Below are 21,708 nucleotides of genomic sequence, written 5' to 3' on the forward strand. Positions count from 1 at the left end.
CAGGTGGCACCAATCCAGAACAATCTGTTACACGCTTCTGTCAAGGGACCATTGTAGCAGTAACTACAAAAAACAAGGTTGAAAGATGAGACATAGACCGATGGGTTGGAAACACAGGAATTTCCTCTCAGTTTTTATTAGTCTTTGCTCATCTGTCTTCAACGTGTATTAATTTATCCTCAATACAGAAAAGTATTCCTTTCTCCAAACACACAAAAATATTGGAAAATATAAATCATATACAAATGCGTAATGTTACCCTGTTCGTGGATTACTGATCCAGTTATATGGTGTGTATCACTTTATCTAATACATTCACACATCCATGAGGTGACTGCTTTTAGTGTGACTCCTTGTGGGAAAGATCAGCATCACAACATTACTATACAGCATTCCATTTATGGTTCAAACATAGTTCTAGTAATCCCTTCCAATAAATTAGGATTCAAACCAGTTACGTTACTTAATATTTACAAGGTGCTTTAATATTGGACAAGATTGATTGACTCACATCTCTGCTTGTCCCAACACATTTGCCATAGCCTGGTCCTGCAGAGGGGGCACGGTGGCGCAGTGGGTTTGACCAGGTCCTGTTCTCTGGTGGGCCTGGGGTTTGAGTCCTGCTTGGGGTGCCTTGTAACAGACTGGCATCCTGTCGTGGGTGTGTCCCCTCCCCCTCCAGCCTTACACCCTGTGTTGCTGACTCTTTCCAAGACTCTGGTTATGGCCTACAAAACCATCGATGGATCATCGATGGACAACCCTCATAGGCTGCAGGACCTGATCACACACAACTGCTACACTCCTCCACCTTTGGCTGCTTGGTGGTCCCAAGCACAAGTGGTCCAAAATCAAAAGCCCAAAGGTTCACAGTTCTATCTCCAATGTGATGGAATGGGCTCCCTCTCTCACTCAGAATTGCTGAATCCCTCTCAGTGTTTAAGAATGGTCTAAAAACACATCACTTTCAGGCCTGCTTCTCTCCAGATCCCCTATCACTGCACCCCACATCGCCAGGTTAGGCTCCAGCTAACCGCGACCCTGCTTGGGACAAGCAGTTTCAAATGATGTGTGTGTGTGTATTTAATATTGATTAAATACAAATGCTACTATTCATTTAATGTTACCATAACAGTTACCTGTTTTTAAAGCTGTTGAACTCTGACATTTCTACATGGATCGGTAAAGCACGCTGGTTTAACTGCTGACATCAGACAAACCGACTGCATTTTGAGAATCGCTTGTCTGTCTATATTCTTCCATCTCAGTTGTATGTCGCATTAGATAAAACCACGTGCTAAATGACAGGACACAACCTCTTACAGCAGTAGGCAGGGCAGTGTTGGGGTGTCGCTCTGCAGGCCTTGTAGCTGAATCGCCCTCTTGCTGCGGTACCCTTGAGCAAGGTACTTACCCTGAATGGACAGAGTAGAGTACCACGCTATATGAATAGTGATTTGCGGTAAAGTTGACCACACTTGCAAATTGGCAAACAAATACACACACACACACACATTTTCAGAACCGCTTGTCCCATACGGGGTCACGGGGAACCGGAGCCTACCCGGCAACACAGGGCGTAAGGCCGGAGGGGGAAGGGGACACACCCAGGACGGGACGCCAGTCCGCCGCAAGGCACCCCAAGCGGGACTCAAACCCCAGACCCACTGGAGAGCAGGACTGTGGTCCAACCCACTGCGCCACCGCACCCCCCTACGGCAAACAAATAAATAAATGTTAATAATAATAATGAGCAAAGTGTGGCCTGAGACAGTTCTATAAGTGCTTGTGGTCGCTGTTGCTCGGCGCGCAGTGTGTGAAAGAAGAGACAGGAGCCGCCCAGTGTGTGTGTGTGTGTGTGTGTATATCAGCAGCGCTGGAGTATCTCCTACACGTGACACGCCGCTTCGCTTTCGGTTTCTGCGCGAGGCGACTCCACGGGACAAGAACCTGCTCGCACCGTGTCCGCCCCCCCCCCCCCCAAGGCCCCCAGCCCCGCCCCCCGAGTGACTCTGACAGCTGGCCCCGGGTGCGACCCTGACAGAGCGAGGCGCGCTTTCTTCTTCCTCTATTTACTCTCTTCCTCTCTAAGTAAACCAACTTTCTCTCTTCGATCGTGTCCACACACACACACACACACACACTGCGCGATTCCTTGTGGACGGCAGCACCGGATCATGGAGAACGCGGTAAGTACGGCGATCGCTCTGCTGTCTCAGTGTCTGCACCACACACACTTCGTGACTTCGATAATCTGAGCGACTCTTTTTTTACAACAACTTTAACAACGCTCACTGACGGGACGAGGGGCAAGGAGGTGCCTTTATTATTATTATGTTCGGTTTAGCGCAAACAGCTGGTTTCTCCACCACAGACACTCAGCCCCTCCGGTGCGCTAAACCGAACTGAAACCAAAACCGCGGCGCTTAGTTTTTTTTTTTTTTCTCCAGACACCGACCGCGCACATTTCTCAAAACAACAATTCGTCTTTTCTCGTGAAGTCACGTGCCGTTTCCACGGTGTGTCGCACACTTGCGGAGGAGTGTATAATGAACGCTTTGTGCTCGTCCGGTCCACGTCAACAAGCGGCACAAAGACGCCGTACTTTCCGCGCTTACGTTCTTCTCGCTCTTTGTCGCCGCACCCCCGTTTCCTTGGTGACGAAATCGCCACGGGACGGTGCGATGTGATCATGTGTCATTGAACCCTGGGATAATCCCATAGTAAAGTGTCACGTTTTCGTTTGCGAAACGATTACCCAAATTTACGTTTATTCGTTCACTTGACGCTTTTATCCAAAGCGACTTCCAATGAACTCTATGTGCCATCAGCCCACACGCCCTATTCACCGCGGTGACTTACACTGCTAGATACACTACTTACACTGGGCCACTCATGCATACATAGGTGGAACATACTCGCTCTGTCACTCACACACTATGGGGAACCTGAGCAGCATGTCTTTGGAGTGTGGGAGGAAACCAGAGACCCAAAGACTTACACTGCTAGATACACTACTTACAATAGGTCACTCATCCCTACATCAGTGGAACACACACTCTCTCTGTCACTCACACACTCAGATGTTAAGGTACTTGCTGTTCTTTATGCATTTATGCAGTTTCTACTGGAGCGATTCAGGGTTAAGAGCCTTCTTGATCACAGGTCCTACTACATCAGGAGGTGGGATTCAGACTTATGTCCTTTGATACAAGGTGACAGCCCTACCCACTACTTCACATTGGTATAAAGCTGAATTGTCCTTTAGCCAAAGCAATTTACATGTGTTTATCAGTTACATTTCTTCATTTAACAGACCCTTTTCTCCAAAACAACTTATGATGTTAAGATACTTACCTGTTTATACAGCGGGGTAATTTTTACTGCAGTGCTATTAGAGTAAGTATATTGCTCAAGGGTACTATAGCCAGAGGTGAGATTCAAACCTGTAACCTTGAGGTCCAAAGGCAATAGTCCTAATCACTATGCTATAAACTCTCTTTGTTAAGAGGCTGTTTAAATAGCAGGGCATTTCCACCAGAGCAGCTCTGTGGTGTAAATGTTCATGCACCGTAACTTCATGATCGTCCCCAGACAGACAGGCCTTTTACACAGCCGCTACTCTGACATTGTATGCGATTGTTTGTTTGTTTGTGTATCTTGTATTATATTTAAAAAAAAAAACCTGGTAGGAGGTTATCTGGATTCAGTCATCTGTGTTGTGTTTTATACGCCTACTCGAGCGATGAACATCGGTGCATCAAGTGGAAAGTAACAAACTTGGTTTTCTTAAGACTCACATGTCTGCAGCCATGTCCCTTTCTCTTAATGTAATGCAAACATTGTATTTTTGCTGAGATTTACGTAGCTTTGGAGAAAAGCATCTGCTAAATGAATTAACTTTTCTGGTGCTAGGGGCTGTCTTCTCTTTTGTTAATGACCTTGAGAAAGCACTCTGCGTCTGTTTTCAGGATAAAGCGCTGTATCAGAACAAGTTGCGTTGTACTGATGTTCTGGTTAGAAATCATGCAGAACTTCTTATCTAATTAGCCGAACATTTCACCAGCAAGCTACACAAAAGCAGAAGAGCACCAGCTTTTTGAAATATTTTTCTAGGGTGGCGAAGAGTTCATGTCCAGCGAGACGGATGTCTTTTTTTTAGAAAAATACAACTGTATGTGGGCGAAGTGTTGGTGGAAGTGTCGTCAGTAAACAGTTTCAGATCAGAGCGTTTAGGGCCGATATCTATGCATAATGTGTTGCCTATCACTGGATGTAGTTGTGCCAAACTCGACTAAAGTGGCGGGAAAAACTATCCAGGATTACGATAAAATGTGTTCACAGGATTCAAAAGCAACATGCAACATTAAACGACTGAAAATGCCAAATAAATTACCAATTAGTGTGAACAAGTGCGAATTAGTACTCAAACTCCCAAGCTATTTCACCCTCATACAAGAACATTAGCCGTAAAAATACTCTAGATCCAGCCCATAGTGAAGGAAAATATGTAAATCACCAAAATGAAATTAAATGAAGCTCCTCTCCATTACTTCCCTGGTTCCAAGACATGAGCTATTAGTATATTATTTGCAGATTTAATTAATGTATTAATAAGTATTAACACGCCTTTGCAAGCTTTTCAGAACTCGTTTCTAAAGTTAATGTTTAATCATCGCTTAATGTTTAATCGCAATTCTCCAGTAGGAGTTTATTAATATTAGTAATTAACTTAGCAGATGGTTTTTCTCCAAGGCCACATTCAGTCAGTGCTGTGTGGTATTTTGCCAAAACTTTACCATGCTACATACACTGCACTAAATTCCTTACAGCCGTTCAGCCATTTATGCAGCGGAGCAATTTCAGAAACACATTCACACACACTATGAGCAATGCAACGTCCCCAGTGTGTGTGTAACACAGGTCTTAGACCTTATAAAATTCTGGGGATGACTATTTTGAACTTATTAAACCTTTTCAATACTTTTTTCTGTTCTGCCGCACTCCTGAACTTTAATTGAACTATATTGTCGGTCAAGAGTGGGAAAAATGCAGCACCGTACTTGTTGGTTAGGAATAAATGCCAATGAAATCTGCAGCGTCGCTGTTGGGTTCACAGCTTGACACAATTTTTTTAAGAAAATAAAAAAAATCAATTACGTATTGCTTAATAGAATTCGAATGTTATGCAAAGGAGGCTGCAGAAATGTGACAGAACAAATGTACATTTTTTTTTCCTTTACAAAGTACTTGAGTAAAGTAAAAAAAAAAGCCAAATTACTCTGAAAAGTACAATTTTCCCAGATTCCCACTGAAATAAAGGAGTAAATTGTCACTACCCACCTCTGACTATAATACACACACACACATTTTCTGAACCACTTGTCCCATACGGGGTCACGGGGAACCGGAACCTAACCCGGCAACACAGGGCGTAAGGCCAGAGGGGGAGGGGACACACCCAGGACAGGACACCAGTCCGTCGCAAGGCACCCCAAGCGGGACTCAAACCCCAGACCCACCGGAGAGCAGGACTGCGGTCCAACCCACTGCGCCACCGCACCCCTCCCTGACTATAATAAATATATTATAATCTGTCTGTCAAAATGCAGAATTCCCTGCCTTTCCCATTGGTATTTGGTTGTTATTTCATGTTTGTCTTCAGAGGACATGGTTAAATAACTAGGAAATGTTATATTACTATTATTATTTCTTTTTCATCTAATTTACATGCTAATAATATTCCATACTAATATAAAATTACTCTTTGGATCATAATTTACCGTTTCATGTGTTAAATATGAAATTTTTTCAAAATGGTTTTTTTTTTCGACATAGTTTTATGATGTAACTTTTTAAAATGTTGGCATGCTCTTTTTTTCTTAACAGAGTCACTTCGACATAGAGTTGGATGGACTGTTTTTGGAAAACAGCAGTTATGATTATGGTGACTACACTAATTATGAAGAAGACTTGCACATATTGTCAGTTTTCATCCCGGTCCTCTACTCCCTGGCCTTGATCGTGGGCCTGCTGGGGAATGGACTGCTGTTGGTGGTTCTGTACAAGCTCCTCTGCCCCTGGAGTGTGACCCACACCTTCATCCTGCACCTGTTGGTGGCCAACACCTTGCTCCTGCTCACTCTGCCCTTCTGGGCGGCAGAGGCTGCCCAGGGCTGGAGCTTCGGATCCCCGCTCTGCATGCTGATGGGAGCCATTTTCAAGGTAGGAGCTGCTGCTTTCACTCTGCTTCTGGATATGCTTTAGGGCAGCAGTGTGTGTGAGGGACGATTGGTTGGAATACCGCTATACTTGGAATAAACGTTCATACTCTGTGCTCCTTCAACTAATTTGAAAAGCCGGTATTACGCATCCTACAGCGGGATCAGGTTATTAATGGTTGGAAGATACAGAAGAAATGTTCACGCTAATATTAATAAATTCAGCATGTCGCTTTGTTTTTTCCTTCTACCATTTAGATGATTGATGACGGTATGGTGCTGCTTAAGTCTTCCTCATATTCAGTGTCGGTATCTGCCTGTTCACAGATCGTCTTCTGCTGTGGGAACTTTCTGTTGGCCTGCATGAGTGTGGACCAATACCTCTCCATTGTCCACAATGTCCAGATGTACTCAAAGTTGAATCCCTGGAAGGTGCAGGTCAACTTTCTGCTCGTATGGTTGGTCTGCCTCCTACTCTGCATCCCTGACTGGATCCCCACGAAATACCAGGAAACTGGGTTAAAAGGCATAGTGAAGTTCTGCCACAACCCTGTGCAGTTATCAGCCAGTGCTTATGCCTCACGCTGGCTCTACCACGTTGTGGGATTCATCATCCCCTCCATTGTCATTGTGTTCTGCTTCTCCTGCGCCCTACTGCGGCTGCCCGGCAGCTCACCGAGAATTCGGAAGCAAGGGTCCATGCGGGCGATCCTGGTGCTGGTGTTGGCCTTCTTCATCTGCTGGACGCCATACAACATCATCTTGATCGTGGACACTGCGTCCGTCCGAAAAGGCTCGTCTCTCGATACGCCTCTGATAGTAACCGCTGCTTTGGGTTGCCTGCACAGTTCAGTGAACCCTGTGTTATGCATCTGCTTTTTTCAAGACTTCCGGTGCCATGTGCTTCACATGCTGAGGCTGCGCGGTGAGGAGCCACCTAACGGAAACCTACCGCCATGCAATGACCGTGAGAATTTGTCTGAGGAAAACGGTCGAATGTGTCCACAGGAAAGTACCGAACAAACTCAATGTTAACGATGGTGAGAGGAAGGCAAAGTAATAACAGGTCATTTATCGCGGGGGTGTCCGGCAGTGCTCTACGAGGTCAGCGGGGATTGGAGCTTTTCAGTGCCTTCAGATATTTGGTTGGACTTGTTCCGTGGATAGAAGTTAATATTTTGTGCCTACCAGCAAATTATTCACACCTTAAAATCCAGATCATGACTCAGTGGTGCAGCAGACAGGGTGGCGATTAAGGACAGCGACATTTAACCCGAAAGTAACGGGTTGGCAGCAGTTGTCCTACCACTGAGAAAGGCACCCCAAGTTGTTCCAGTAAATACCTGGAAGTACATATGGTTCAATAGTCTGAGTGGCTTTTGATGGAAGTGTTACCAAGTAACTAATTATTAAGTGCTGGAGCTCAGCAGTTTTAGAAACCAGTAATTTAATTGTTTTTTTTCCCACTTAGGTAGGTTTACTCATTAGTAAATGAGTATTTTAATTCGCTCATAGCTCATAGGAAAATTATGTTGCTTAGACCTGTAAGAAACCTGCAACATCCTTGCATCCAGGCTTGTATTTGTGTCCCTTCTTGCCCTCTCTATCAGCGCGTGTGTGTTTGTGTGTGTGTGTTTGTGTGCCTGCAAAAATGGCTCCATCTATGTCCGCATTTGCATCTGGATTCAAGCCGGCATCATTGTCTTTTTTTGGGTGTTTAGTAAAGAGCAACTGAAAAAGGCTGGCAAACATTTACTGTGTAAAAGCTTGGTCATTCTTTATGTAACTGTGTCATACCACATGTTTATAATTTTTTTTTTAATCTCAGACATGCATGTTGTTGAACATATAACTGTTAGACAATTAAGTGGTGTTATAACTTTTTTTCATGCTATCTTAAATGCCACGGTTTGTCAGTATTATGTTGAACTATGCAAATCACCTCGGACTGATGCAAGGGTTCGAAACCTGTGGCTTTCCCTCCTAAGGGAAGATGCAAAGGGGATACAGGGGAGGTGAGAGGTGCCTCCCAGGAAATGTACTGCAATTGCTTTCTCACTGGATAAAACTGTAAAGGATAGAATTCAATCAATCAAATTAGCATTATTAGTTACATTAATTGCGTATTAATTAAATACAACTACGTACTACGTAAACGAATGCCTATTATTTGCTCATTACTGCTCAGTCTTCTTTGGGACAGTACAAACATTTAGTTTCAGGTGAGATGTGGGCATAAAAAGGTTAAGAATTTCACTCAGTGGTTTTGAATGCTGGGAGTTTGTGGTCATCAGTTCCCCACAGATACATCCTTCTCTGAAACTAATTTCCTCAATATCACTTTATAAGCTAAAAGTCTTGACCTCAGCAGAGATATTCTCATTATTTTTAAGGGAAACATTGAATTCCTTTCCCACACTAAAGGAAGTTCCCTCAAAGGTGACCCAAAATGTGCACAACCAGCAATAATATTATTGTAAACTTTATGAAAAAGGTCTTCCTTTTTCACACTAATTTTCTCCGTTAACAAGTTTAAAACATTTAATTTTAAATTTACTGTCAGTGAAATTTGATGTTGCTGAAATTGGTCTGTTATGTTATTTTATCAACAGAGTTCAGTTTTTGTTCACGGATTTTCAGTTACGTAGAAACTGTTGCAAAATGTAGGCTATTTTTTTGGCAACTTTGTGGGCGGCGGGCATGATTCTGAAGGAATACCGAAATGGAAAAGGGAAATGCAATTGCGTGAACTGTGGGCACAGTTTATCAATGGCCGAAGGGAGCACTTTGACTACAATATATCATATTAAGTAGGAAAACAAGTTCTACAGCACTTTGTATGAGAGATTATAGTTTTATGTAATATGCTGTAACTAATACTTAGCTGGAAAATATAACTGATAATCAGTGAAAATAAGTATTTCTGAATTTTGATTTGTCATGACTGCTTTTGTAATATAAGGTTTTTCTTTCTCATAATCTCTTGATTTTCACCATTTGTCTTTGCCATGTTATATGGCCAGATGAACCTGAAATCATCTTCATTTGCTTTAAAAATCAATTTTCTGAAGCATTGCTCATTATACCTCATTTAAAGCTGAAATATACTAATTCATACTTAATAGGAATCACCTATGTAGCTTCCTTTATTATTATGATGTAGTTAAAATCTTTTTTCATGTATACATCTCCTCTATGTGTGCAGCATTCTGTTGTATTTTGTAAGCTAAATTTCTTGTACTAAATGCAATATCACATTTTTCCATCTTAGATTCTTTTTAAACTGTCACCTACTACAGGTGATTTTAGACTGCAAGGACCTATAGCTGTTTAACTTCCATTAATCTGCAGAGGAAGTTGCATTGTTAGACCTTAAAGGATGTCTGTGTTTGGTCTCGCAGAAAAAAAGATGCTGCCGGGTTTGGAAGCAGCTCTTTTGTGAGAAAGCATCAATGTTGTATTGTTTCAACAAGAATGCTTTTGTTCAAGATACTGCAGTTGCTTTTTGTGAACACAGGAGAGTCAACCAGAGAGCAAGCAAATATTTACATTTATTCATTTGGCTGATGCCTTTCTCCAAAGCAACTTCCAGTGTTAGGTTACAATTATTTACCCATTTATACAGCTGGGTAATTTTAATGGAGCTATTTAGGATAAGTACCTTGGTCAAGGGTCTTATAGCCAAGGGGGGATCAAACCTGCAACCTTTACAGCTAAAGGCAGTGGCTCTAACCACTATACTACCAGCTGTCCTTAAAAAAAAAAACCTTACAATTTTAAGGTTACAGTTATCACAAGCTTACAATTGCCTAGCCATTTATACATCTGGATAATTTAGGGTAAGTACCTTGCTCAAGGGTACTATAGACTAAGGTGGGGATCAAACCTGCAAGGTTGGGGGGGGGGGGGGGGGGGGGGTCAAAGAAAATAATGCATTATGGTACCAGTTGTCCAAATAGCAAGCGCTTGTGAACTATTATAGTTTATTTCCTCTTTTAAAGACTCACATTCCTGGGAAATCAGTGGTTGAGTCACTGCATCTTTGAACAAGTTTGGATTTTTATTCTAGAAACATCCAGCAAAAGATGTGACAGACAGTAGTCTGTGCAGCAGTCCGCTGCCCAGATTGAGGGACACTAGGTTGTGGCCACACACACACACACACACACACACACACACACACACACACACACACACACACACACACACACACACACACACACACATTTTCAGAACCGCTTGTCCCATACGGGGTCACGGAGCCTACCCGGCAACACAGGGCGTAAGGCCGGAGGGGGAGGGGACACACCCAGGACGGGACGCCAGTCCGTCGCAAGGTACCCCAAGCGGGACTCGAACCCCAGACCCACCGGACAGCAGGACTGCGGCCCAACCCACTGCGCCACTGCACCCCCGGGTTGTGGCCATTCAAACCTTATTGTGAACCCCATTGAAAGAGATACAGGCATTAATGTTTATTGTATAAGGTAAGGTAAAATGCTTTTCAGTGCTGTTTCCAGTATGTACCCAGGATGGTTTTTTTTTTTCTGTTTTGAGTGTCTTATGTTTTTTTTTTTTGGTTCATTGGTACATTTCCCTTTTTTCCATGTATTATGACACAAAGGCCAAATAGAACCTATAAATCCACCCACTGCTGCCTTACGTCTGTTCATTTCCTATGCCAAAACACCTGGCTGTGTCACTGTTATTTTACTGCAATGTGTTTTTCAAATATCCCAGTGTCATAAATAAAAAAAAAAAATGTCAGGGAGTACATCTTTGACAGTGCTTATAGTGCTGTACTTATTTCCTCATTCACTCACTTTCATCGCTTGTCCTTGTGAGGGTCACAGCCGTTCAGAGCCTATCCTGCAATCACTGGGCTCTAGACTCAGAAAGGTACAGCCGGGCCTGCCAGTATATCGCAGCATAGCCATACACACATCCGTGCACTTCAGGCAATTTAGAATCAGCAACTGGACCGTGGGAGGAAACCAACACTCAGAGGAAACCCACACAGGTACTAAAATGTAAACTCCACATAGACTGAGTTGGTCCAAACCGACACCTCAGCATCCCAAGAACTGTGATGCAGCAGCACTATCCACTGCTCCACTCTATATCTCCTTGCTTTTTTCAAAAATGTGTTCTAAAAGAACAAAAGAAAGCAAATACACACTGTCTGAACCACTTGTCCTATAGAGGGTCGTGGGGAGCCGGAGCCTAACCCGGCAACACAGGGCAGGAGGCTGGAGGGGGAGGGGACACACCCAGGACAGGGCACCAGTCCATTACAAAGCACCCCAAGGGGGACTCAAACCCCAGACCTACCAGCGAGCAAGACCCAGTCCAACCCACTGCACCACCACACCCCCCAGCAAATATACAGCCATAAAATAATTATAGAGTTAGTGTAACACATGAGGGTGGGGTTCATGTGTGAGGGTGGGGAGAGTGTCAGAGTTCAGATGGTAAGACCACCGTGCTAACCGTGATTGATCGGTTCTCTAAAGACTGCCATCTTATGCCTCTCCCTAAATTCCCTACAGCCCTGGAGACCGCCGAGCTACTCTTTCTCCATGTCTTCCGTCCTTTTTGGATTGCCCGAAGACATTGTGTCAGAACGCGGACCACAATTCATCTTGAAGGTCTGGAAAGCCTTCCGGCGGAAATTGGGGGTAAACGTGAGTCTGACTTCAGGCTACCCTCCTCAGGCGAAGGGGAAAAAAGAGCAACTCCAGCAGGATATTAGCCGTTTCCTGCACAGCTATTGTTCTCATAAACTCCAGCAGTGGACACGGTATTTGCCATGGGCAGAATATGCACACAATTCCCAAACCCATATGTCCACAGGACACTTACCTTTCCAGTGTGTCTTGGGGTATCAACCCCCCCATTTCCCTGGCATCATTAGTTCCAGTGACATACCGGCAGTAGATGCCTGGTACCATCGCAACCATCTGCTACAAAGCAACGACCGAGACAAATTACAGGCAGACCGTCACCAGCGCCCACTTTCTTTCATCCCAGGTCAACGAGTCTGGTTGTCCACCAAGGGCGTTCGCGGTATCTACCAGGCCAAGAAACTTAGTCCCAGATACATCGGGCCTTTCAAGATTCTTCACAGAGCCACCCCAGTATTCTACCGACTCCAGCTGCCCCGCAGTTACGGGTGCACCCAACCTTCCATGTGTCCTTCCTTAAACTCTGTGCCAAATCCCTCCACCAGCCTCCGTTAGACTCCGCACCACCTCTTCCCCTGCAGATTGGGGACGCCCCCGCCTATGTGGTACGAGCATGACTGGACTCTCATCGGCGGGGGGGGGGCACGCACCAGTATCCGGTTGACTGGGAGGGCTACGGACTGGAAGAACAGCGTTGGGTACCCGCTCGTGACATCTTGGACCCTGTTCTGATCTCTGACTTTCACAGGGACCACCCGGACCCGTCCCAGAGTGGCCGGTGCTGCTCCTTGGGGGGGGGGTACTGTCACACCCTCCACTTCCACACAACCGGGAACACCTGCAGCAGATCAGGAGATATGCAGATAAAAGGGAGCTCAAAGCCCGATAGGATGCGGAACCTTAGTTCAGCGTACCTGTCCTCAGCGTTACCATTGGCTCAGTCCAATCCTTCGTCCGTAGTCCCTTGTTCCTCGTTACTAGATCCCGTTCCTTGTCCCTCATTCGCTTTCCCGTCTTCGTTCTTCTCTTCGTCTCCTTGGTATCTTTGACCTTTGGTTTGTCTCTCGGATTATGTCTTTGGATTCTCCTCAGTACTACGTCCGCGCCTCAGTGACCCCTTGCCAGTCCTTTTGACCACGTCTACAGATTCTCCCTGAAGAAACCATCCGGTGCACCGCAATTGGGTCCGGTGCCTCCGCCCGAGTGGAAACCATGACATACTGTAATGCTCATTGCCTCAACCTTGTGCTTGTTGACACATTAAAAGCCATCCCAGAAGCTAATCGCTTCTTTTCCTTGTTACAAAAGCTATATGTCTTCATGTCTGGATCAGTGGTGCACCAGAAGTGGCTGCAAATTCAAGGTGAAATGTATCCGGGTGCTCCCAGAGAACTTCAGCTGTTGAGTGACACATGGTGGGCATGTAGGTATTTGGCCTATCACAATTTAGTGGACAGGTTGTCACCAGTAGTACAATTCCTAGAAGAAATAGCTGGGGAAAAAATTGGGGAAAGGTCAGTAGATGCCCAAGGCCTTCTGTTTCAAACTGACTTGGAGTTTATTGGGTTTCTAGCAACAAAATTCCTTTCTGACATGCGCCAGTCTTTATGTCTTGATTTGGCAAAAGCAGTAGACCTAGTGGAGGCATTCATTTGCACATTTAAAAATTATAGGAATGAGCATGTATTTGTCTTCGGTAGGCTCACCACCTGCCGGAGAGACCGTAAGGGGCCAGTGCGTTGTGATTTGGGCGGTGGTCGGGGCCGAGTGCCTGGCCGACCCAAACCTCGAGCGCCAACTCTGGTTTTTGGAACTTGGAATGTCACCTCACTGGCGGGGAAGGAGCCTGAGCTGGTGCGGGAGGTTGAGAGATACCGTCTAGATATAGTCGGGCTCACTTCCACTCACAGCTTGGGTTCTGGAACCACTCTTCTCAACCAAGGGTGGACTCTCCACTATTCTGGCATTGCCCAGGGTGAGAGGCAGCAGGCGGGTGTGGGCTTATGAATAGCCCCCCAGTTCAGCCGCCATGTGTTGGAGTCTACCCCGGTGAATGAGAGGGTCGTCTCCCTGCTCCTTCGGGTCAGGGAACGGTCTCTCACTGTCTTTTGTGCTTATGCGCCTAGCGGCAGTATAGAGTACCCGGCCTTTTTGGAGTCCCTGAGGGGCGTGCTGGAAAGCGCTCCCACTGGGGACTCTGTCGTTCTACTGGGGGACTTTAACACCCACGTGGGCAGCGACAGTGACACCTGGAGGGGCGTGATTGGGAGGAACGGCCTCCCTGATCTGAACCCGAGTGGTGAGTTGTTACTGGATTTCTGTGGTAGTCACGGTTTGTCCATAACAAACACCATGTTCATGCATAAGGGTGTCCATCAGTGCACTTGGCACCAGGACACCCTAGGTCGGAGGTCGATGATCGACTTTGTAGTCGTTTCTTCTGATCTTCGGCCATATGTCTTGGACACTCGGGTGAAGGGAGGGGCTGAGCTGTCAACTGATCACCACCTGGTGGTGAGCTGGATTTGATGGCGGGGGAAAAAGCTGGACAGACCTGGCAGGCCCAAACGCATAGTGAGGGTCTGTTGGGAACGTTTGGCAGAGGCCCCTGTCAGAGAGGTCTTCAACTCCCACCTCCGACAGAGCTTCAACCAGGTCCCGAGGGAGACTGGGGACATTGAGTCCAAATGGACTATGTTCCACACCTCCATTGTCGGGACGGCGGTTCGGAGCTGTGGCCATAAAGTCTCCGGCGCCTGTCGCGGTGGCAATCCCCAAACACGGTGGTGGACACCGGAGGTAAGGGATGCCCTCAAGCTGAAGAAGGAGTTCTATCGGGCCTGGGTGACTCATGGGACTCCTGAAGCAGCTGATGGGTACCGGCGGGCCAGACGGATCGCTGCTCTGGCAGTCGCCACGGCAAAAACTCGGGCCTGGGAGGAGTTCGGTGAGGCCATGGAGGAAGACTTTCGGTCGGCCTCAAAGAGATTCTGGCAAACCGTCCAGCGACTCAGAGGGGGGAAGCGGTGTTCCGCCAACACTGTTTACAGTGGAAGTGGTGCGCTGCTGACCTCAACTGAGGATGTCCTCGGGCGGTGGAAGGAGTACTTTGAGGATCTCCTCAATCCTTCCGACACGCCTTCCGTAGAGGAAGCTGAGGCCGGGGACTCGGAGGGGGACTCGTCCATTACCCTGGCTGAAGTTGCTGAGGTAGTCAAAAAACTCCTCGGTGGCAAGGCTCCAGGGGTGGATGAGATCCGCCCCGAGTTTCTCAAGTCTCTGGATGTTGTGGGGCTGTCTTGGCTGACACACCCCGGAGCATCGCGTGGAGTTCGGGGACGGTGCCTCTAGACTGGCAGACCGGGGTGGTGGTCCCTCTTTTTAAGAAGGGGGACCGAAGATTGTGTTCCAACTATAGGGGAATCGCACTCCTTAGCCTCCCTGGGAAAGTCTATGCCAGGGTACTGGAGAGGAGAATCCGACCGATAGTTGAACCTCTGATTCAAGAGGAGCAATGCGGTTTTCGCCCTGGCCGTGGAACACTGGACCAGCTCTATACCCTCACTAGGGTGTTGGAGGGTTCATGGGAGTTTGCCCAACCAGTCCATCTGTGTTTTGTGGACCTGGAGAAGGCATTTGACCGTATCCCTCGTGGCATCCTGTGGGGGGTGCTTCGGAATTATGGGGTTCGGGGTTTGCTGCTACGGGCTGTTCGTTCCTTGTATGACCGGAGCAGGAGCTTGGTTCGCATTGCCGACAGTAAGTCAGACCTGTTCCCGGTGCATGTTGGACTCCGCCAGGGCTGCCCTTTGTCACCGATTCTGTTCATTATCTTCATGGAGAGAATTTCTAGGCGCAGCCAGGGAACGGAGGGTGTCTGTTTTGGTGGCCACAGGATCTCGTCTCTGCTTTTTGCAGACGATGTGGTCCTGTTGGCTTCATCAAGTCAAGACTTGCAGCGTGCACTGGGGAGGTTTGCAGCCGAGTGCGAAGCGGCGGGAATGAGAATCAGCACCTCCAAATCGGAGGCCATGGTTCTCAGTTGGAAAAAGGTGGATTGCCCCCTCTGGGTTAGGGGGGAGCTCCTCCCTCAAGTGGAGGAGTTTAAGTATCTTGGGGTCTTGTTCACGAGTGAGGGAAAAATGGAGCGGCAGGTTGACAGACGGATCGGTGCGGCGTCCACAGTAATGCGGTCATTGTACCGGTCTGTTGTGGTGAAGAAGGAGCTGAGTCATAAGGCGAAGCTCTCAATTTACTGGTCGATCTACGTTCCTACCCTCACCTATGGTCATGAACTCTGGATCATGACCGAAAGAATGAGATCGCGGATACAAGCGGCAGAAATGAGTTTCCTCCGCAGGGTGGCTGGGCGCACCCTTAGGGATAGGGTGAGGAGCTCGGAGTAGAGCCGCTGCTCCTCCGCATCGAGAGGAGCCAGTTGAAGTGGCTGGGGCATCTGTTCCAGATGCCTCCTGGACGCCTCCCCTGGGGAGGTGTTCCGGGCATGTCCCACTGGGAGGAGGCCTCGGGGCAGACCCAGGACACGTTGGAGAGACTATGTCTCCCAGCTGGCCTGGGAACGCCTTGGGGTTCCCCCAGAGGAGCTGGAAGAGGTTTGCGGGGAGAGGGAAGTCTGGGGGGCTCTGCTTAGACTACTGCCCCCGCGACCCGGTCCCGATAAGCAGAGGAAGATGGATGGATGGATGGATGGATGGATGGATGGATGGATGGATGGAGCATGTATTTGATGATGTTTGGACAACAGGTTTGGTTATAGCTGAGCAGTGTAATATCTGTAGAAAGAGGAAACTAAGCTCTAAACTAGGAGCAACCTCTGACATGTCCACAGAAGAAAGTCAAGCAGCTCTGAACAACAAAGAGTGATTCAGAGCAGGGATTTTTTACCAGGTTTTGGACATGATGCTAAATGAGCTGAAGACTCTATTTTCATAACAAAATTGTGACATAATGTGAGGTATCCAAGCTCGAAATCCATGTAGTGAAATATTCTGTGAAATGAATGTTCTGTTTCCATTCGCTAGGATGCATGGGTCTGATCTTGAAGACCTTGTACACGAGCTGTACCAAGTAAAGAGAATTTTGGATCGAAAGGCAAAACAGGGGATACAGAAACCATCCAGTATATTAAACCTGACTGTTTTTCTTTGAGCCATATAAGGATGTTTTCCAGGAATTCTTTAGGCTGTGTAAAATTGCAGTTGCAATTCCAGTCACTATGGCTGTATGTGAGCACAGCTTCTCCTGCCCGGAGCTTATCAAAACTCATCTCAGAAGTCATATGGCAGAAGGTAGGTGTCATGGCAACAGATGGACTGGAGACAGACAGGTAGGTTGTGGATCCAATTGCGGGTTGGTTTTATTCCTTTCTCCAGGTTCAAAGGGCAGGACACAATCAAGGTCAGGGACAGGCAAAGGTCTTCGAGATGCAAACGTCACTACAAGGGCAAGACAAACTCGGTGGTCTGGAAACAGGCGATGGTCAGGAATCAGGAACAGAAGTTGTAGACACAGGACAAGAAACCGCTGAAACTGCAAAACCACAAGGGCATTTGCAAGAATCCGCACTGTGGTGTGGTTCGGAACTCCTTTTATTCCGTGTGTCATCAATTAACCACAGGTGTTGCCGCTCCGCTCATTCCTGGGGGCGTGACAATAGGTTGTGCAATTTGGGGATTTTGAGCCTAGAATGCGGAAGAGCAAAATCGCTAAATCTGGATGAGTTTGTGGATATCTTTGCCAGAAATCACAAGAACCGTAAGATTCAGCTGCTATAATTTGGAGACAAGTAAAATGTCAAGTCCCTTTAGTAAACTGATATTGTTCAGGAATGCAATGATTCATTATTTGAACTTGCACAATGCACTTTTTTGTCTCTCCATAGTCTTGCAAAGACTCAAGGTTCTTGCTTTTTTGTTGGTAAATAAAATGCATTTTTCACCTGCCAATGTCCAGAGATTTAGTACTGTTGAACATTTTGATTTTGAAAATGACTATCGTTTCTTTTTCTTTTGCACACTTCTCTCTGTTTTTTCAAATAACTTGCCTGATGTTCTTAATTTGTAACATTTCTCTTTCTGCAATATTACTTGACAGCTTTCTGTTTTTAGGGCAAAAGCTTGTTTGGCCAAACAAAGAAATAAACATGACAAGTTTCAGGAATGTCTGCTGTAATATAGATTGAGTAAGCAGGGGAAGAGTGTCTACACTCTTTTTGTGTGGGAGAGACTTGTGTTCATTTTGTTTAATGAGAGTCCCATAAGATTTTTTGTTCACTGACTTTACTAAGCTTTTTGTCATTTAATTCCAAAATTATCAGCCTACATTCTTTCCTTCTTTTGTATGGCATTGGGAATAAATTGGTAACTTTAAATTTCTTCTGTACATTTGTAATAAATTCTGTAGAATTTGTAGAATTTCTGTCTGAATTTGCTTTTGGTACAGCATGTCACAGTCAGTTGTGATTTTTTTTTTTGGTCTGGCCACCCCTGAAGAAAAGTTCTGGCTACGCCCCTGTCAGTACAGTCAAAATTCATCAGCTAAAACCACTGAAAGAAGGAACTACCATGAAAAAGAGCCAAGGAAATTGCATCAAGCTAGTCAAACTGAAAAAAGTCAAGGGGAAGACAAGACTAGAAATTCAAACTGCCTGTGGCCAGAAGTAGCTACACGGCAAAGACAGGGTCCAAGGCAGTAGTTTTTGGCAATAGAAAGGGTGTTATTTACAAATGAAACAAAGTAAAATGGGCACATGGCCCCTTTAAGCACTATGAAGAACAGCAAAACCAAACGAGGTAGAAAACCAACAGGAAACCCATCCAGCACAGCACAAAACCCTGGCCTCATGGGACATCCCCATTTTTCCTGTCCCCAAAATTCCAACAAACACTCAGAGCAGCTGCCTTGAATGACCATGAGTGACCTGCAGTTGCGGCTGGTCACCATTACCTTGAACGGATGCTTGGCTGGCAATGGCAGCTCTGACAATGTCTGTCATGTCTGTCGTTTGTAGCTCCACCTCTTGTCAGCTAATGTACTTTTAACATTGATCTCTATTCCAAACTTCTTTCCTGATGTTACAAAGTCTGAAAAGAAGGCTTCCAAATCGCTTTCCTGTGTGACTTCCAAAGTGCAGTGTTCGACAGTGCCGCAGTGTGTCCCCCCTCACTGGGGAAGCAGCTGCACATTTATTCATTTAGCTGACTCCTCTCCACAGCAACTTGCAAAGTTAAGGTTATAATTATCACAAGCATTCATGTATTTATACAGCTGGGTAATTTTACTGGAGCAATTTAGGGTAAGTACCTTACTTAAGGGTATTATAGCTAGAAGTGAGGATTCAACCTATGACCTTTCTAGCCAAAGGCAGCAGCTCTCACCACTACACTACCAGCTCTCCCAGTGCCTGTAGTGCTTGTTCACCCCTTAACAACTTGTCTTCCCTTATGGCTCTCCAGCCGAACAATAACAGTTTGGATAAGCTGTTTCCTTCCACATTGGAGTAATCACACACACACACACTGCCTGAAACCGCTTATCCCAAGCGGGGATGCGACGAACTGGAGCCTAACCCGGCAACACAGGGCATAAGGCTGGAGGGGGAGGGGACACACCCAGGACAGGACACCAGTCCACCGCAAGGCACCCCAGGCAGGGCTCGAACCCCAGACCCACCAGAGAGCAGGGCCCGGCCAAACCCGCTGCACCACTGTACCCCCCATTGGAGTAATATAAGAAGCAAATTTATTTCATACTTCTTCTTAAATGTAAATGTGAAGCTCGTCAACCATAGCAAGAAAAAAATCACAGACTGTCACTGGTTAAAAATATTCATCTTGTTTATATTTGAGGAAAACATTGTGCTAATTATGCTGATGTTATATTGCAAGTTGGGGTGTGCGTGATGCGATGTACATACACGGTTTCAAGTTTTTGTTACAACTGTTCTTGGACTGAATAACTCACATCAAGTTCCGTTCAGATGTATTTACACATCTGAGGTAACTGATTGTTTGTTCCAGCAGTGGATTTATACAACACTGGTTTGTTTATGTCTGTCAGAATGGTGGGTGACATTTCCGAACTCTCCGTATCATTTGCAGAATCTTCATAAAACATGTTGACGCCACATACAGTTGCTGGTGTGATTATGAACCACTAGAGGGTGACTGATGCAAAGCCAGATTTGTGCTGATTTGTTCTTGGTTGAAAGGGATTTACCGGATCCTTTCAGTTTAGTGGTGACCATGAGCACGGAATACTGCTCAATTCCCAAACCTTCAGCAAAAACATGTCTAAAAGCAAAATCAGGCCTTATGCTGTTATACAGTTGGTGTCACAGTGCACAGGTTTTTGGATCTTGCCCAAGGCCCCCAAAACAGCGAAGGCCTCCCTTCACGTGAGCTTCTGTGCTGGTGATGGGGTGATGTGGATCTCGAACAACGACTGGACAGCAGGCTGTGGACCGTCACCATCGGTGTAGCTCATGTTGTGTGTGCTGCCCTTACGCTGCATTGCTGCCTGAAACCACAAAGAAGGTAACACGGTTTAATGTGATGTTGCATATCACACCTGATAATCTGAAAAAGAAAAAACACTTCCTTCTGGGTTTTTGGGTTTAGTCAAGAAGGCGGTGTTATAGAGAGGTGATATGCAATACGAAAGCAGAGAATGAACTCCGAATAAACTGGCTAAGGCTACTGTTCATTGCGTGTTTTTTTATGTGGTTTGTGGGATGGTGTGTGTTTCAACAGACATTGGAGCAGAAGGCTTATTTGCTCAATTGAACCAAAGTTTGAGATTTTTAAATATTTCTTGAACGTGTACACAGTTTATGGGGGTAATTAATATATATTTTCCTAAGGGAGCTATTATAATGGCTTCTAAAATTCTTCGTGAAGTTTATTTGATATACAAAAATTACAACCCTACTAAAAAAAAGTTGGGACAGTATGGAAAATGCTAATAAAAACAAAAAGGAGTGACTTGTAAATTTCCTTTGTCTTCAGCAGTATAAATACAAGATATTTCATGTTTTACCTAATCCACTGCATTGTTTTTTGAAGATATACGTTTATTCTGAAACTGATGCCTGCAACATGTTCCAAAAAAGTTGGGACAGGGGTGGTTTAGGACTAATAACAGTGTGACAAGTTGAAATAACATGATGCCGTGAAACAGGTGATGTTAAACAAGTGACGCACTCATGTTACAGTATTTAAGGGGCCTCCAAAAAAGGCCTAGTCCTTCAAGAGCAAGGATGGGTCGAGACTTACAATTTACCAACAGATGCGTCAGTGAATAATCCAGCACTTTAAGAAAAATGTTCCTCAAAGACAAATCGGTAGGATTTTGGGCATTTCACTCTCTACAGTGTACAAAATAATGCAGTGATTTGAGGAATCCAGTCAAATCACGGTGCATAAAGGACAAGGGTGAAAACCACTTCTGAATGAGTGTGTGACCTCCGATGCCTCTGACTCGCTTAAAAACCATTATGCATCTGTAAAGGATATCATGACAGGGGCTCGGGAATACTGCGGTAAACTTTTGTCAGTCACCACCATTCGTTGCTGCATCCACAGATACAAGTTAAGGCTTTACTGTGCAAAGCCAAAGCATCACATACATCAACCCTGTCCAGAAGTGCAACCTACTTCTCTGGGTTCCGTCTCATCTGAGATGAACAGTTGCACAGTGGAATCGTGTTTTTTGGTCCGGCGAGTCAACATTTCAAATAGTTCTTTGGAATTGGGATTGTAGGCTATATCAGTTTTAATTTGCAG

General features: G+C 45.7%; 1 protein-coding gene across 1 annotated transcript; it reads left to right on the top strand.

The window, feature by feature from the left end:
* Nucleotides 1-2,037: 2,037 nt before the first annotated feature.
* On the top strand, nucleotides 2,038-8,248 carry LOC108922206 (C-X-C chemokine receptor type 3-like). Its single transcript, XM_018732182.2, has 3 exons — nucleotides 2,038-2,189; nucleotides 5,890-6,225; nucleotides 6,549-8,248. The coding sequence occupies exons 1-3, from the start codon at nucleotides 2,178-2,180 to the stop codon at nucleotides 7,254-7,256; spliced, it is 1,056 nt and encodes a 351-aa protein (XP_018587698.2). The 5' UTR covers nucleotides 2,038-2,177; the 3' UTR covers nucleotides 7,257-8,248.
* Nucleotides 8,249-21,708: the final 13,460 nt, after the last annotated feature.

This window comes from Scleropages formosus, chromosome 18 (genome assembly GCF_900964775.1).
Source record: "Scleropages formosus chromosome 18, fSclFor1.1, whole genome shotgun sequence".
Lineage (NCBI taxonomy): Eukaryota > Metazoa > Chordata > Actinopteri > Osteoglossiformes > Osteoglossidae > Scleropages > Scleropages formosus.

What these genes read in the sequence shown, in the direction of transcription:
- LOC108922206 (XM_018732182.2), top strand. An exon ending in TGATGGGAGCCATTTTCAAG is followed by an intron (nt 6,226 to 6,548) that starts GTAGGAGCTGCT and finishes GCCTGTTCACAG; the next exon opens with ATCGTCTTCTGCTGTGGGAA.